Below are 19,196 nucleotides of genomic sequence, written 5' to 3' on the forward strand. Positions count from 1 at the left end.
GTCACTAAAAATCGTTTGTATGGTTATTAATAAAATTGAAACTCAAAGCTTAGAATACACACATAGAATATCATTACGTCACTAACTTGCAATGACCTAAGCGCATGTTTGCAATCCCCCATGCATTTAAGATATGGATGTGGTAGGTATTTACTTTTGGTATCGCTTTATCTCCTGAAATGGCTTTTGCCATCTTTAGTTAACAAATCTGAATGGCTAGGAGCTTCCAATCCTTCATCTTTTTCCTCTCCCCACTTTACTCAGCCTCTCAACATTCCCCAAAATTAAGGTGTCAAAGTCCTATTGGCTCCGGTTAGTTTAAAGGCTTTTGCAAAAATCATCATGAAATAAGGGATATAACATCCATTTGAAGTTTTGAGGGTCGTAAGATTCATTACAAGATCGAAGCTGTATAAATATTCCGTAAATGATATAATCGATAATTCAACTCCGCTACCCCAACTTACACCAATGCATTTTTCTATCGGTTCACATACTTTTATTTCTAATTTTTGCCAATTTAATTTATTAATTGGGTAAACAAGTAACTCAGTTTAAAAGGTTTTTTGAAAAAAAAACAAATGTGCAACGAATTTTTATTTTGTAAAGGATATGTGAAAGTTAAATAATTTTCCTCCTCAAATATACCCCTTCTCTCGCATTCGAGAGAATCCAAAAATACGAATTACGATACAGGGTGTTATTAAAATTCAAGTCAAAACTGAGCTAACATTGCGAAAGACCATCCGTAATTTGGTGACTGAAATAAAAATTCTGTATATTTTATACATAATAACAAATAATAAAATATAATAATAACTGAAAGGCCTAAAAAGTAATAAACTTTACTAACTATCGCCAAATAAGGTACCACATACTGGATAAGTTTTCACATACTCTACTTTATTTATATCATTATTTATTTTATCCAGTCGGCAAAGATAGACCATAATTTATATGCACGTGTAGATATAAGAAAATTCCAAAACAAATAGAAATAATATATTTGCAGCTGCTTGGTAATTGTTCACTATCATCGTGTGCCTGAAATCTCTGATTCTTTTCTGAGCCACCCGGCGCGGCGCGGCGTTATCACAATGTTAAAATAACTTTATTATCACTAAGTTAATACTGAAATCTTCTCACAAATGGCAGGGTTTTCCATCATTTCTATTTATGTAATCATTTTAGCCACTTTTCAAACTTCAACCTCGTAATCAGATCATGAAGAGCGACAAATGTATTTTTCAGGGGAAGACGCCTTACCTACTTCGTGGCTTCGACATTTAAGTGACTGGTACAAGAGTAGTTCAGTGATGTTCCGGGTTGCTGCTTAAAGAGTGAAAATATCTCTGTAATATTTGTCGTTTGTCGGAAGTTGACAATCATAACATTTAAATGACTTTAGTGGTGTTTGGTGACCAGATCTTTTTTAAACAAGTAACTTTGTTACTAACAAATTGGTTTATGAATAGGTTGTCGAACTGAACTCTATCGTACTGTGTTGTTTATTTCCCCACCATGGGGGCGGATAGACCCTGTTCCTGCATCCAGCAAGGTGACATTAATCCGGTGCGGCTGTCCCACGAACCACGGTTGCCTCCCCCGGCATCATGAGCGGGCCTGGGGAATGTTTGCACGAGCCCGGTCCCTTTCCGTCCTGCCTCCGGTGACCTAAGGCTCACTTCATTCCCTAGGGTCTTTGGGAGTATCTCCCCCCCCCCCCTCCCCCCATTTACATTTCTTCGAGGGTACTCTCGGAAAACTGGCTAAGGGACGCGGGTGCTTGGGATCGTTGTGGCCAGGCCGCTTGCCACGCTCATTCTTGCCGAGACTGCCCCGTAATAGTGGGGTAAACTGCCCTCGATACGCGGCTTGTATATTTTTATGTTTCAATCATACTTCCACTTATAAATATTGTGCTCCTTATTTATTATTTAATTTTCGATGCCAAACCACCACGCGAACACATTTCAGATGTGTTCTTATTTTGTGTTACTATTAATGTAAGTATGCATACATTTTTTCGTACTAACAATCATGCATGCAGGGACAGTGGAGGGTCTAGAATCGTTTTGAAATAAATTTAGCTTCTTTTTACAAAAAAAAAATAGCATCCTGATGTGTGCGGCTAAGGAGGTTAAACAATCAGTTTCGTAACACAGCCGTCGGGAAAGGGTGGGTCCCCTCCAATGACCAGATCTTAAGTGTCAAGTACTTCAGGCTCACAACATACCCATTAGGGAGGATACAGTCTTGCTAGTTCGGGACTTTAGTGCGGTATTTACATTAAGGAAGTTCAAATTGAACTAATGTGTTTCAATTACCTCCATAATTAGGCGGGCTCGATGCGTTTTGTGTCTTCCCAGGAATCCAAAGCAATAAACGGTTTTAAACCAGGAAGGAGGAGGAAGCGCAACATGGCAAAATAACCCGAACATTAATCACGATCGACACTTTTAATGGGGGCATTTGCATACACCATGAATGCCCTTAAAAATGTGTGGGTGATTTTAAAAAATCTGTTTCTGATGAATGTTTTTTTCATTGTACAGAAAATGTAAAATTTTAATATTTTAATTCATAATTATTGATATTAAAAACAATCCAAAACGTTACAACTGGCTACAACGTCATTATGACATGGAAAACGCCAATGTATGCTAAGACGGTTGTCACCAACGACGTGTGTCATATGTGTGTGACTTCAACGCCACTAAATTCACGAATAAAATATATTTTTCAAGTTCGCCAATGAAAGCGATCCAGAGGCAGATCGAGAAAGAAGTAGATGCACCGAGTGGAAGAGGATTGGAGCGGAAAGGGAAGGACGAAGGATTTGAGGTGAAATGATAGTATGAACATTTAGTTTCATAAAAAATAATTAAATTCTAACAATTTTATTGGACACCCATAATTAATTAAACAACAAAATATTTATGATCTCCAAATATTTGCTTAACAATACAGCTTTTCAGGATTGATTTATGACAATTGGCACTCGTGACGCACAAACACTCCCGCTAGAAGTTAGTTTAAGATAAACAATCTTTATGGCATCTCAAGAAAAACGAAAATGCCACTGAATTTCGCGAAATATATGGAGCATGCTCAGTACATAACACAAAGTTGCCAAAAATGGACTAGTACTCATATCACAATCGCATCATCTTTTTATGAATTGATTAATTGATTACTTTCGCGATTGGTTCTGATTTGCGCACTTAAGAATATTGAGTCTGTTAAATTAGTGCACAGTATATTTTTGAAGTGAACTTATTTAGCATGGCAGACACTGACAGTCCCGCGAAAGATGGAATCAGAAATCAATTCATAGCAGTCATAATAGGTAAGTTCCATTATTCTACAATCCATATTTTCTTTTCTTATTTTATTCGACTTTCCGGATGCTGAGCAGTTTTGTGGCGTTTCCCTTTTTTTAACGAATGTATCGGACAGTCGTGTAGTGTTATACTGCGTCTATGAGTTGATTACTCTTTATTATCAATGCATTAACTTGTCTTTATTGCCTCTGTACAAGTTAATGTATTACAAATTAGACAAGTTAATGCATGTACCTACATACTTGCAAAGTAGACCTAATCGGTCTAAAATTACCAATGTCATAATAATCGTTGATCTCAAGTATTATTTATTTATTTATTTATTAGATACAAATAATAACATACATATTAAGGAAGCTTTGGCTGTCCAACTAGGAAATTTTCCCGTTTTAGGACAGCCAAATTGCCTGGTTTAGTTAACATTTGTACACGCTGCTGTTATGAATTATATTTCCATACTTTACATTAATAGTTACGCTTGTAATATAGTCTATATACATATATATTTATCAAAGTAATCAAAATAAAAACTTTTTCAGACATATTTGTACTCCCGAATATTAGTTTTTTTTATGAAAACACCTGATAAATTTTATCAAGGTACATGTAATAATATGCAATTAAGGAACTCTGTATCAGGGTACATGATAACATATTGGATTAATTCAATTTATAGTTACAATATAAGAAAAATATTAGGTGGGTTTCTTAATTTGTTAATCGCTAATCGATTAATCGCTGTTACTGTGCTGTGTATTAATTTACATAATCAAGGTACATATAATATAATATACATAATCAAGAAACATATAAACAAGGTACATGAAAACATATTGTATAAACATTATCAATCACAAAAATTATCAATCGCATTGTATAAATCAGATGCATGGTAGGAATTTTTTATTTAACTGCCAATAAAAATGAATAAATGTGAGTACAAAACATTTTTGTTTATCTGTTGGTCATCATAAGTTCGCTTTCAACTCTTCCCAAGTCTAGAAGCCAATAATAAACTAATTTACGCAGAATGCTTATGCTTTTCGATTTCCATAAATCGGGTAAGAGGTTGAATAATTTTGGACCAAGGTAATAGAATTGTCTTTGGGCAAAGGATGTCATAGTAGTAGGTGGAACAACTGGATTCCTCCTTGAATGTCTAGTGTCGTGATAATGATCAATGGAAGGGTAGTGGTGACGTTGTTTTTGAGTGTGTAATATAATTTTTTTTATGTATAGTTGCTTGACATCAAGAACTCGTATCTCTTTGAATAATACATCACTGGGGTACCTAAATGGTTTTTTTAGGATGACCCTTAGCAGTGATTTCTGTGCTTTTGCTAAGGGATCCAGTATTGTTTTGGTACATCCGCCCCATCCCAAAGATGCATATTCAAGTAATGAGTTACACAGAGCATAATATAAACATTTAAGATCTTTTATGCAGAGAATATTTCTAATGCCCAGGAAAAGATGAGTAAGTTTTCTGACTTTTGTGGAAATTGAGTCTATATGTAGGTCCCATCTCAGAAATTTGTCTATCATAATTCCTAGATATTTTATACTATCTACGCATTCTAGGGTGTTACAATTACAAGTAGTTAGGTTATTGCAGTGGTGTATAATAATGTTTTGTGTTTCTTTCGGTTGTCCCGCTTGAGTTGCACTGAAGCGGATGAATTTTGTTTTCTCCGTGTTGAGTGTGAGTAGATTATTATCAAGCCATTGTTTAACACTGTTTATACCAGCTTCTGCTTTACTGTGAACTTCATTCCAGTTTTTACCTTCAAATAACAAGACCGTATCGTCTGCAAAGGTAATAATGTGGTCGGCAAGGGAACTGTTACACAGCTCATTAATATATATATTAAACAAAATTGACCCTAGAGTACTTCCCTGAGGTACACCAAATTTAATATTTGCTGAATCGCTTAGAGTATCATTAATGTTCACTCTTTGGCTTCTGTTTTCTAAATAACTAACCATCCACTTTAATAGTTGACCCTGTATTCCAACGCACTGTAGTTTTTTCAACAGAATTTTATGTGATATAGTGTCGAACGCTTTGGCTAGATCCAGGAATAGTGCAGTACATTTAATTCCTCCATCGATATTATTAGAGATGATTTTTGTCAGGTTAGCGATAGCGTTTTCTGTGCTTAAACCTGGTCGGAAGCCGTATTGTCTATTAGAAAGAATGTTATTATCTTCCAGATATGTGCTAAGGCGATTTTTTACAATTTTTTCAATAATTTTCGAGACCGAATTTAGCAAAGAAACTGGCCGGTAATTATGTACATACGATTTGTCACCATTTTTGTGAAGCAATATAACTACTGAATGTTTTAAATGATTGGGGAATATTCCTGATTTAAAGCTTAGATTCGAAATGAACGCGATCGGTATTGCGATTGAGGATTTAATAAGTTTTAACAGATTTGATGAGACTTTATCAGGACCACAAGCATTTGATGACTTAAGATCGTCAATTATTTTCATGACTTCGTTTGTCGTTGTTTGTACATTGTCTATTTTATGACCGAAATTAGAGGTAGTAAACTTAGCGAGATCAATTTCAGTAGTATTAAGTTTATCAAGAATTTTTTTCGCAAGAGTGACTCCCACTGAAGTGAAATAATTATTGGCAAAATTTGCCATAATTTTTGGGTCTGAACAGTTTATATTATTAATGTACAACGATTTAATTTCGGAAGATTTATTAATTTTTGTTTTAGATATATTACGAAAAGTTTCCCACAGACGTTTTGGCGTACAGTTATTTTCGTAAATAATTTTTTTATAATAATTTTCTTTGGTCGATTTAATTAAATGTTTACATAAATTCCTATACTTTTTATAATGAGCTTGTACTAAAATATTTTCAGGACATCTTTTCGCCTTTTCGTGTAATTGATTCCTTCTGTGAATAGATTTGACAAGGCCAGGGGAGATCCAAGGTGTGAGTTTTACTTGATTATTTGTTATGTGTATGTGACTAGTGTGTTTAGATATATATGAATGTAATTTTGTGATAAATTCATTTATTGCTGAGTCAGTATCAATTTGGTCTAGAACGTTTTGCCAGTTTTCTGATCGCAAGTCTTCGACTAAGTTATTGTAATTTGTTCGAGGGACATATTTAATTTTAGCATCAGTGGGAGGTTTGTTTTTAAGACAGAGAGCTGTGGTGTAGTGGTCTGAAATTGTAGTGTGAAAAACAAATGAGTTGATTAGGTTAACATTTTTAACATTGATATGGTCTAGGCAAGATTTACTCATGCCCTGTTCTCGAGTAGGACTATTAATTGTCTGAATGAATCCATTTTCAGTAAGCAGGCATAAATAATCGTTATATTGACGATGGTATTCGGGAATAGTATTAATATTGAGATCGCCTATGATGATTTGACGTTCTATTTTTTTTGAACTATTAATGATTGCTTGAAGTGAGCTCAAAAAAGTGTCGATGTTTTGGAAAGCGGTTGATCTGTAGATTGCAAAGATACATAAGTTGTTGTTCAAAACAATTTTCAGACAGTTTGCTTGTGATAATAAAATTTCATCTACTTGTGCTTGTATTCCGTCTCTGATGTAAACAACGATTCCACTTGATTTATTTAAACTTATGTTAGTGTGATATTCAGAGTAATTTTGTATAATTTTGGAGGTGTATTCTTTATTTATCCAACATTCCGACAAAATTATAACATCGAATGAGTAATTAAATTGATCAAGAAATAATAAAAAATCATCGATTTTTGAAATGCTTCTCATATTCTGATGAATGATTTTTAGGCTATATGAGCCCCAATTGTATTTGTTTAGATTATTTAGATCATAAATAACATTTGTGTTATAATTTATATCGGAATCATTATAATTATCATATGGTAAACGAAACATATTTAGTATATTTTAAATAAGTGTCGTATTGCGTAACATAGTTATTATATTTTAGATTAACGTGGTGCTGTGATAAACTTTCGCATAATATAAGTTTTAATACAATATCTAATTTAGTTTTATTGACACCTAAAATTACTATGAAGCTGGTGATAATACAAGTTCCTAGCAGGTAGTGGAAAGCAATAGACTTGATGAAGCGGGAACAACGACTAAAAATAATAGTAAACAAGCGAGACGAAATATACCTCGAGAGCGAAATTGGTACAATTTTATCACAGTGTTGACAATTTTGATTCATCGGAAATGAGAATAGCATTTGATCCCGCCTCTTTTCTAATATTTATGTTCCCTCCTTTAACCCACGCGAATCAAAACATACGTTCCTTGGCATATTGGCGTGTCTTAAACCAGAGCTGCTTTGATCGAAAGGTCAGTTGTTCGGAAACGTAGATAGGCGAGCGAGGACCGGCAATTCCAATGTTCAATGTGTTAAGTTTGTCTTCGGTATTTTGTTGATTTTTATTGTAATTTTTCACATCCGCTAGCAGCTGATCTCTAGCTAGATTCGTCTTTTATTTGATAACTATTTCTCTCGGATGATTCTGTTTATTATTTTTTTTAGCTGACCGATAGATAGAGTCGATATCTTTAGTTTGAATCGAGGATTTTGTAGTCTGGCAGATGTTGAACATTACGTCTTGTAAATTCTCCCCGTTGATTTCAGGAATGCCTCTTATTTCGGCATTATTTGCTTTGAGGGCACGCTCTTGAAATTCTAGACCATTCTCCAGGACCGTAATTCTGGCTTCCAAAACGGCGTTCTTCTTCGTGAGCTCATCATTCCGTTGCTCCATGTTACGAAATCTGGCAAGAAAGTCCTCATACTGCGCACTTATGAATTGGATATTTTCTAGAATTTTATTACAGTGGTGCCTCACACAACGAACGCCTCGCACAGCGAATGCTGCACACAACGAACTTCCTTTTCGTTCATTTCACGATTCATACAACGAACTTCGCTTCACACAACGAACTTCGCTTCACACAACGAAGTCGCCCGATCTTCTACGATCACTGCCGATTAATTGCATCCTCCCGCGCAGGCAGTCGTTAGACTCGTTAGTCACTGCGTAGTACGCTTAACTTACGCACGTATCGCAGCAATCGTTCTTCATTACGAATTAAATCGCACACGTATCACGGCAGTCGTCCTTTTAAGATAAACTCAACATTTTGTTTATATGATGGGTTCTAAAAAAAGCAGGAAGGTGATTTCTCTTTTGCGCACCATCGGCGGAAAATGGATGAAGATGTGCAAGATTCGATTATTTCTTAAAATTAAAAAATGTGTGTTTTTTTCATTATGTTTTTAGATGTATCTAAATAAAAATAATAACAAAAAATTTATCTTTTTTTATGTCATCTTACCATATTTTATGCTACAGAACGAATTATTTTTTTTAACATGTATTGTTATGGGAAAACGCGTTTCACATAACGAACTTTTCGCATAACGAACTTGCTCCTGGAACGAATTAAGTTCGTTGTGTGAGGCACCACTGTATTTTGGTCCAAAATATCATTTTGTTTTTTTTCCAAATTAGTCGTTTTATAAATGACTAACTCTTGCAGTTCTTCTAGATTAGTTGATGGTTGGTAGGTGGGCGTTGAAGCTTTGTTGGTCACTTTTTTTGATGGTTCCAATGTTGCGGTATCACTGGTGGTCTCCGTTAAAATAGTAACACTTGAGGCGGCTGAGCGAGTATCCTTTTTGCACTGCTTGCACTTCTGTTGGGCACGCCTTTCTTGAGTAAATCGACGGTATGTATTCTCATTTATGCCTCCACAGGCTAAATGATAGGTGCCTTTACACGTCGCACACACAAATATTGAATCGTCTGAAAGGACGGCTTCTGGACATACTCTGCAGTGCATCTTGAATAATATATTTACTTCCCGCCTTATAACGACACTACGATGATAATCGAATTAGGTATATTGGTTGAACTTTATAAATTATAAAATAAAAATAAAATCGCTTTTATTTTATTATTCTGGATTTGGTAAGATTCGATCCTAGGATCATCACATGTCTGCACCAAATTCAGGTGACGCCTTATACCACTGAACCAACCAAAGCTTGCGGCAAAGCGTGGTTTTAACGGCTTATAATATAACCGAGCACCTGTAAATTAAATAATTTACTGTTCTTTTCAATATTATCAGTTCACTTTTGTAATTTTATTATTTTTAAACACTATCACGGGACCAATAATTATGAACACTTTGATAATTAATTATATATTAATTATATATTAATATATATTAATCAATTTATTACAACTAAAAACTTTAATTCTTTGCAAGCCATTAAACTCTTATACGTATCTCTAGTAAGAAGTCTAATTGAATATAACTCAGTAGTTTGGTCTCCATCTTATACAATTCACATTAACAACATTGAGCGAATACAAAAAAAATTTCTACGTTTTATAAATTTTAAATAAAATATCCCTGTCGAAGACTTAAAATACAATTTCTTATTAAATACTCTAAAAATACATACATTAGAAGATAGACGTAAAATAAACGATTTAACGTTCTTATTCAAAATACTTAACTTTAAATTCGACTGTTGTGAACTCCTGCAACTTATTAACATACATACACCCACAGTAACAACACGACAAAATACAATATTCTACAGCAGCACACATAAGCGTAACTACATTGACCACTCTCCGATACAACGACTTCACACCATGGGAAATCATTACTTGGGTGATGTTGACATATTCAATACCAACTTGGCAAGTTTTGTGGATCATTTAAAACATTTATTTCAACAATACTCCTAAACACATCATGTAAACCTACAAATAGCTGTAATTTTCTGTTTTTGTTTCTTGTGTTTGTATAACTTGTTACATAGCTTTTATCAAATGTAATTTTATTCTTATTTTTTATGTTTGAAAGTATTTGTCAAATTAAAATTATACTACCAACCATGTAAAAGCCCTCTGGGCATTAAATAAATGAATAAATAATTATATAAGGAATATATCACCAACAGATTGAATTTCAAATTAAACTGGGAGATAATATGACAAATTCACTGTAAAATGACGCTGATCTGTCACCTCACTTCAATATTTGTTCTTTTTAATCACTTAATTGAAGAATATTTCTTTGTTAATTAGATGTGACACAATAATCATCTGTGGTAAACACGGATAAAACTTATACTTTGTTTTATAGGCGTTTTAAACTTTATATTTTAATTGTTTTGTTCGGAGCGATTGATTTGCGTGTACGTTAGTTAGTAGGTAGATTGTTTTTCCTATACATATTTATACACGACAAATAGTCTTGTTCTCTAAATTTTAACGGAACAAATCAGTTTTTGGTTTTTACCATAGAATTAATCAAAACACAAGAAATGCAACTCTCTGCTTAAATTTCAAATTCGGAAATTAGTTTCGATCAAATGGAATGGCTATACACTTTGTCAGGATAAGACAGAGAGAGAGCGATTAATAGGCTAGAATCAAAAGGTAGTAAGTTAGTTTACTACAAATCTAAATGGAGAAGGCATTTCTAGTACGTAATATATATATATAGTCAACAATGACCAAGTTATTCCATTTTCAGTAAACATCATGACCTTCAGCCAAGGATGCGCGATAGGTTGGGTTTCACCGTCCCTACTAATTCTCAACGATACTGATTTTTCCCCCCTGGGAGCTCCTCTGACGGTGTCGCAGACCTCACTGGTAGCCTCTGCCTTTTGTGTCGGTGCCATTGTAGGCACTCCTGTTTTTGGATGGCTGGCCGATAGGTTTGGCAGGAAGAAAGCGGCCATGGCTATTGCTGTACCTTTCATGGTAATGCTCCAATTAATTTGTTAATCTTTTGAACAGTTTTTTCGTGAAGAGTTAAGAGAGATGATTTAATATTCTCGTAATATTTCCACCTCCACATATACAGTCAAGTCTAATCCAACTTTTTTCCATCTTCCATAATATTGGAATAGTTGGTTCAAGAAGGGAGAGTAACTGCGACACGGCTTTTCAGTCCGAAAATCTAACAAAACAACACCTTTGTACAGCATTATTTTTTTTAAATATGCAGACTTAATAACTATAAATAAGCCATACCGTTATCACTTGATAAACATAAATTGAGGAAATGTATAGCTCTTACAGACGAAGCTACAAGCAAAAGTTTGAACACTAGTTACAAGTGGGCATTTTAAAATACGCATTTTGCTCAAAACTTCAATTTGCATCTACGTTTAGCTTAACAATTTCTAATTCATATCCCTTTCTACATCCTAGTTTAATACAAAAAAAACACCCTAGAAGGGGAAAGTCAGAAACATTCATAGAAAATCTGTAATCATCATTTAACACTACATTTTTATTTCAACAGATCAGCTGGACCTTAAAACTGGTGTGGTTGAACCCCATAGCACTAATATGCGCCAGATTTATCGCTGGTTTTGGAAGTAGCGGGAACTTAATCATATCTCCACTCTACTCATCAGAAGTGGCAAGTGTTCGAGCTAGGGGAGCTCTTGGAAGTTTGGTGACGTTCAGCAACAACTTGGGAATTGGGATCATTTATATCCTGGGAGCCTACTTGAACTACTTCACCGTTTTGGTCATTATGCTGTGCATCCCTTTCTTGTCCTTCATCCTGATGTCAAGAATGCCAGAATCACCGTCTTTCCTGGTTAAAACTAACCAAACAAAGGTATTTATATGGTAACAATGCTTTTAATTACCATCGATTACTGTCTTTATTCCGCACTATCATCGTTATGATAGGTATAGAACTGGTGAAGGAAAGACAAAAACATGAAGACATGCTTGAATTGTATACTAACGAATAATGTGGCTACTGAAATAATGTAAGGGTGATGAAATAAAATATTACAAACAAGTCTTACTAGTTTAAAAAACTTTATCATCAGTTTCACTACAGCCTGACCTCATTGAAAAAGTAAAAAAATAATAATCAGCCGTTATTGAGATGCAGTGTGCCTAAAGGTTCCGTTCGTGGACCACTTTTATTTCAATAACTGTGATTTGAATCCCCTTTGTTTCTTTGTCTTTTGTGAATAACATTGAAATATAAAATCCATTGATTATATCGATGATAAAATAACTATTTTGACTATTTTGATTATTTTGACATTTAGTTTTCAGTTTCTGTGTCGGCAACCTGGGCGTGAATTTTAATGTTTTTTTACATGGTTTTCTTTACTATGTACCTTGTGTAAAAAAATGCCTTTATTTTATTTTTTATTTTTTTTATTGAATAAATAGTCAATACATATCAACAAACAAGTCCTGCTAAGTCAATTGAATTGGCTTGTCAACAGGTGATTAAAGTTTAGTTTCATATACATTTTTATAAGTTATAATTTACATCTTATATATACAGAATCAACAATTTTTTCATACAATTTTTCATACATATTAAAGTAAATATTTTTTTTTATTAACACAAGCTGTATTAGAGATGTTATTAAATACATGTCTCATTTTGTTTGGGTCTTATTTTTACAAAAAAATCAGAAAATGAAGTAAAAATTATTGTAATACTGATGTAGGAAGCAGCTGAAGCTCTGTCATGGTTAAGAAGAGTTCCAGTCAATAGTGAGTTACTGAAGAAAGAACTGAGCCAATTAGTTCACGAAGCTGAGTTTTCTAATAAAGGTAAAGATAAAACAACTAATAAGCATTAAATTTTGTTGCTTATTCATGATTGAGTTCCAAAAGTACCACTCTTTACTTTTAAGGAAGTGACTTTTTTCGAAATCTCTATGTATAATATGTTATAATCTTTCAGAAATTATGTATTTATTTTGTTTGGCGTTCGACTACTGGCATTTTATTTTACTTTTTTTGCAGAAGGATCTACTGGAGATGTATCACCATGGAAATTCCTCTGTAAGTATTTTACACACGTTATCTTTGAAATTTTCAATGAAGTGCGTGTTTAAGTTGTTGGTTTGGCATTGGGAATACAATTTAAACTGTCAAATCAAATCAAATCAATCCTTTCAACTTAACAATAATACACGTGGGTAACGAGGCAGGATCCAACACTTTTGGTCTGTTCAATATTTGAGCGAGTCATTCAAATCTGACCTAAACTTGCTCATAGGAAAGCGACCCGCTATCTGAAGGCAGTGGTCTAAAATAAATATTACAGACGTTTTCAATCCATGATGTGGACGTAGAATTTTGACCTTTTATCCATGTTTTAGTTTTATAAGATAAAAACATTTAATATTTTTCCCATAAATTAGGTATATAGTATATATTCACAACCGAACCAGAACAAGAAATTAAATTGAAATTATCTCGGTTAGTGGTTTTTTCGTGATCTAAACATCTAATCTGGTTCAAAATATTCTCCTAAATGTGTTTTTAATTTGTTCTACTATTTATTTAATTCTCCGATTTTGACTGACAAAACTCTACCAAGATCACATTGTTTCAAAATTTTATAAATAATTGTTGCAGTTAATTCGCCACCATCGATGAAAGCCCTCGCTCTAACGGTGTCGCTATTGACGTGCCAAGTTTTTACTGGCATCTTCGCGGTGCTGACTTATACCACCAACATATTCAAGGAGGCTGGCAGCACCTTATCTCCTGCAATGTCCACAATTATAGTTGGAATCATACAGTTCATCGGTTCCATCGTTGCTTCTTCCCTGATTGAGAAGCTTGGCAGAAAGGTAGATATTTCGAAACAACACATTTTTTAAGTTTTAATTATTTTTTTTTTTTTTTTTGAAAAAAATGAAAACTTTAGGCCTTGTGCGGGAGACCTAACATTTTTTTAAAAATCCAAAACTTTTTGTGGTAAGTTGTGGTACCTAGTAGCAACTTTTTCTCAACTTGGAATTTGAAAACAAAAAAAAAGTTAAAAATCGATACACCCTAATGAAGAGCCGTCAAAAAGCAGCTTTTTAAATGTAGTTTAGCATACACGTAACGATGATGGAAATTAACCTACCATGAAAGAGGCTGATCGATAGCAGAACGAAATATTTTTGTAAGGCCTTGCAATATTGCAGAACAATGTATTGCCGTAAGGCCTAACAGTGTTGACTGGACGGTACGGAGAAAACACCACATCGTGGAGGCGACCAGAACTGAACGATTATTGTAGCACCAACTAGGTTTTTACCAAACAATCTTACTTTCTTAATATTAAAAAAATTATTCCACGGTTACGGATGCTTCCTTGTTAAAATCCGTATAATAGTAGGAAAAATTGTTTTCCTTGTTTTCAGATCCTTCTCATTAGTTCCAGCTGCACAGTGATGCTATCGATGGCCACCCTTGGAACCTACTTCTACGTCCGTGACACTGGCTATGACGTATCATCTCTAGGCTGGATTCCAGTGGCGTCCCTCTCCGTGGTTGTTTGCACCTTCTCCATGGGCATTGGACCAGTTCCCTTCATCCTTCCATCGGAGATGTTCCTTGTTCAGGTAACATTTTATTTTTCTCCTTATTGGTATTTCACTTTAATTCACAAATTAAACGAAATAGTTAACTTTAATCATTTAAAACCGTACAACTTTTTTTAACATTAATAATAAACCACTCTTAAATGATAAATGCGAAACTATAATTAAACTATTTGACCGGTCGGTGGCCGAGTTGACATCGCGCTTGGGTCCCCCTCAGGCGTAGTATGTTCAATTCCTCGGCTGGCTAAGTCCTCCATCACAACTCAAGCAACATTTTCAGCTTACTGTGGTGGTAGTAGGAGATTTTCAAATATTGTCAGGTTATTCGTAACCAGGGAATGTTTGTTTTTCTTTTTTCTATTATATTATTATACTATTATATTATAATCTATGCGAAAAATAACTATAATTGAAACCAAAACCTTCTGCCTTCCCGCGGCATCGCTTTGAACACTAATTCAACCATAGCAATTTCACCAACGTCATTTTTAACTGAATCAAACTTCGATTTCAAACATTATCTGTGTCCCTTTATTTATTTATTTCCCGGCCTTTGAAGGCTTTGAAGGAAAAATTTAAAACTTTAAAATTTAAAATAACCTGACCGTTGCAGACCCGGTAAATACATATATATCCATTCCCTTCCATAGTTACATTGTGCTTCTGATAATAAAGTGCATTGTATTTAATAAAATCAATTTGTGATAATTCGATTATTTATTCAGCACCTTCCTTCACTTGTGAACCACTCTATTACACACACACATTCACACCAAAATTCTTGAACTGGGTGAACCCGACGATAATATTTTTGTTTCTTCTAGGTTCGTGGATTAGCGACCAGCATTGGTCTAACCTGTCTTTGGACCTGTACTTTCTTAGTGGCTCAGTTTTTCGCCCCTCTCGTCATTTTGCTTGGCATCCACAACCTCTTCTGGGGCTTCGCCATCGTCTGCTGTTTGGCTATTCTCATCGCATCCATCTTCCTCCCAGAGACTAAAGGAAGACCAATCGAAGAGATAGTGGCTCATTTTGACGGACAAAAGCATAAGGCTCGAGGAGTTGAATTGATTGGAGGGCCGTTTCTGAAAGACAAGTTAGTCAATCGTGATATGGAATAATAAATTCAAAGAAAACTGTACTAAAATAAGATTAATCTTAGAGATTACTAAAAGACTGATATAAAATGATTGAGACCATAATATGTGCGTTATTATTTTTTGTTTGTTTAACCTTTCCGTTGTTACGTAATAATAATAAAGCCGCCACACGCTAGTTCTTGCGATCGCCACAAGTGGCGACACCTCCCAGTCAATAGGTTCTCGCTATCAGCGCTCCGCGCTAATGGCACTTAGAAGCCCACGCCGTTCCCCACGCATGCCGGCCATAGGGCGAGAGTCACCAAAGTCGGAATCGGTTCCATGATAACTCAACACAGTGACAATTCAACACACTTCTAAAAAGTGATATAAAGTCGTTAGAAACGATGAATTTTTTTTAACCTAACCTAACCTAACCTACTTAACCCAGTTAATAAAGTTTTTGTTTCATCTTTATATAACTTTTTAAAGATGTGATGAATTATCATTGTGATGATTTATCCCGTCACCGTGTAATTTACGCAATGTTTTCTAGAGTATTTTTAAGATGTTTCTGCCGTCTTTTCAGTTAATGGTTAGGCGTGTTCAATTTCAAACCTTCTTAATATTACTTGAAAAAACATTTTGTAAATTTTTTGCATATATTATATTTGTAAATGCATTTTACACCATCTATTTTCTTTTTAGAAATAGAACTGTTAGGAGGCTTGAGTGGAATAATAGACAAAGATTTGATATAATTTTTTTTAGGTTATGTATATCCCTGGAAGTAGTGTCTCAAGAAAACCGTGTTATATAAGAAATAATATTACAAGCACTTTTATTGCAAGCAAAGAATTAAGTTTGAAGTAAGGGATTTGGGAGAGTGAAAATTTCAGTGCTGGTTCGTGAAACACAAAAAATCGGAACGTTTTAATTGAATGAATTCGAATTTGAAGGATTTTCACTTAATTTTCATCAGCGATCTTAATGTGCTAAATATTTCCATGATGATGTTTAATTAATGATGTTTTTCAATCAGAATATGAGCACAGTCCAGAAAAATGATTTTTGACCGTATATCTATGGGGTATTAGAAGATGGTAAGCCGATTGGTTTGGGTTAGGTGTATGAGACAATTAACCGTAAGTACAATTACTGTATATGCATAGGAGGCTGGGTACACTTGTCAACGTTTCAGTCTCGGCGAGTGTGGTGAAAGCTTGGAGTGAAGTTTGAAGTCAAGTTCAGAAAGAAATATATTTCCAAATCTGAGCTGACGAAAAGAATTTATTACTGGCTAAAACTGAATTAAGTACTAAGTAAAACACTTGAAAATATTTCTTGAAGACTTGGAGACGGTTTTTCAGTAGAGAGGATTTCCTTTCAGAGGTAGTTGTTGTACTGACTTTGCATAGCATTCGGTTCTCTATTTATAGAACAAATTCAAATCGGGCCCTCTCGGAGGAGGTTCCCCTCTTTAGTGAGGAGTAAATTGGTTAGGTATTTTTCCTCTCCATAGTTAGCTTGCTGAGAGGAATGTAATATTGTGATTTGATACCTTTAACCAAGTCAGTTTAATTTACCTAAACCATCACCTCGAGTCTAGTTGATTTATTTTATAATAAAATATACAAATTTTCATATTGGGTTTGAAGTTAGACATCTTTGGCTTGAACATTTTCCAAAGAGCAATAAATATATTTTGTTGTGATTTTTCATGTTATTATGTTAGCATTTAATCATTTCGTGATATTGATATTTGTTTCGTGGTTATATTTACGACCATTTTCCCGTAAATTGAGTCTGATGTTATCACAAATAGTCACTTTTGAATTTGTAATCATTGTTTGATTAAAATATAAATGGGCTATGCTGTGCTGTGATTGGTTGGAGGCGTCGGCCATCTTGAAATTCACTCTAATGAGCAGTGGAGGGGGATCAACGTAAATACTGAGTCGGTTCTTTACTGGTGGTCATTTCGTTCACTGGTGGCTCCGAGTGAGGTGGTGGATGTTTATTTTAAGATGTGTTTCAGGATCTGTTGCTATAGCAACAGAGTGATATATCACTATGTAATTCTCTTGATTAATCACATATTATATCATTGGAAGAGTATTATTAAATATTGTCATTGTTATGTAAACCTTTTTACATACTTATATATACTTTTTCCTTTAATAAATAATGAAAAATAAAACAGATAGGATTTAATGATTTGTGTGTAGTTAGTGATAAAAATTCCATTAATAGAAAAGCTATGATGTCTTTTAGCTCTTCCCCGCAATATATAGTATAGTCTACTGCCATCCATCCAATAAAACTTTACCTTTATTTCATATTTTAGATTCTGTCCACATATATAAGTGTATAAGAAATAATTAGAAGAAAGACGATCATCAAGTGTTATTGTTTCCAGACTTCCACGATCAAACATCTGAATCAGTAGCTGCGTTCTCTTAAATAAAATGACTTTATGAATTAGAATGTATAAATTTAGTAAAATATGCTTACGGATTAACTCTTAATTATTATTTAACTATTAATCTCTTTGCCCAACTTCTTTTGAAAGACAAAAAGTGTTTAACGAATTTGTTCAACAGGCGTTGTTGACTCTAGGTGAGCAATACAATGTTCCTCATTTTGCAACAACTGCTGATTTCATATATTTAATTCGCACGTGGTGGAATATTGTCAATGTAAAAACTCCATTCAAGGGAATAAGATTTCGAAATCTCCTCCAGCAACCAATTTCTTTTAAACTTGGTGAAGAAAATGCACTTTTCTCTGAAAAAAATATTAAATGGTTAGATTCATGGAAAGCTTCAAATAATAATTTCAATTCACTGACAAGAGAATCTCACTTAGCTATCACACATACAACTATTAAATGGTTAGATTCTTGGAAAGCTTCAAATAATAATTTCAATTCACCGACAAGAGAATCTCACTTAGCTATCACACATACAACTATTAAATGGTTAGATTCTTGGAAAGCTTCAAATAATAATTTCAATTCACCGACAAGAGAATCTCACTTAGCTATCACACATACAACTATTAAATGGTTAGATTCTTGGAAAGCTTCAAATAATAATTTCAATTCACCGACAAGAGAATCTCACTTAGCTATCACACATACAACTATTAAATGGTTAGATCCTTGGAAAGCTTCAAATAATAATTTCAATTCACCGACAAGAGAATCTCACTTAGCTATCACACATACAACTATTAAATGGTTAGATTCTTGGAAAGCTTCAAATAATAATTTCAATTCACCGACAAGAGAATCTCACTTAGCTATCACACATACAACTATTAAATGGTTAGATCCTTGGAAAGCTTCAAATAATAATTTCAATTCAC

General features: G+C 34.1%; 1 protein-coding gene across 1 annotated transcript in view; it reads left to right on the forward strand.

Moving 5' to 3' along the window:
• The window catches only part of LOC149410425 (trehalose transporter 1-like protein), a 30,955-nt gene extending 15,044 nt beyond the window's left edge, over positions 1-15,911 (forward strand). The window contains exons 9-14 of the mRNA XM_089648639.1: positions 10,902-11,134; positions 12,868-12,973; positions 13,169-13,207; positions 13,787-14,004; positions 14,566-14,766; positions 15,573-15,911. Coding sequence (XP_089504765.1) covers positions 10,902-11,134; positions 12,868-12,973; positions 13,169-13,207; positions 13,787-14,004; positions 14,566-14,766; positions 15,573-15,869 — 1,094 coding nt within the window. The 3' untranslated portion in view covers positions 15,870-15,911. The remainder of the gene's footprint in view (positions 1-10,901; positions 11,135-12,867; positions 12,974-13,168; positions 13,208-13,786; positions 14,005-14,565; positions 14,767-15,572) is intronic.
• Positions 15,912-19,196: the final 3,285 nt, after the last annotated feature.

Source organism: Hesperophylax consimilis, chromosome 28 (genome assembly GCF_061612785.1).
Source record: "Hesperophylax consimilis isolate HC1 chromosome 28, BYU_Hcon_1.0, whole genome shotgun sequence".
Classification (NCBI taxonomy): Eukaryota; Metazoa; Arthropoda; class Insecta; order Trichoptera; family Limnephilidae; genus Hesperophylax; species Hesperophylax consimilis.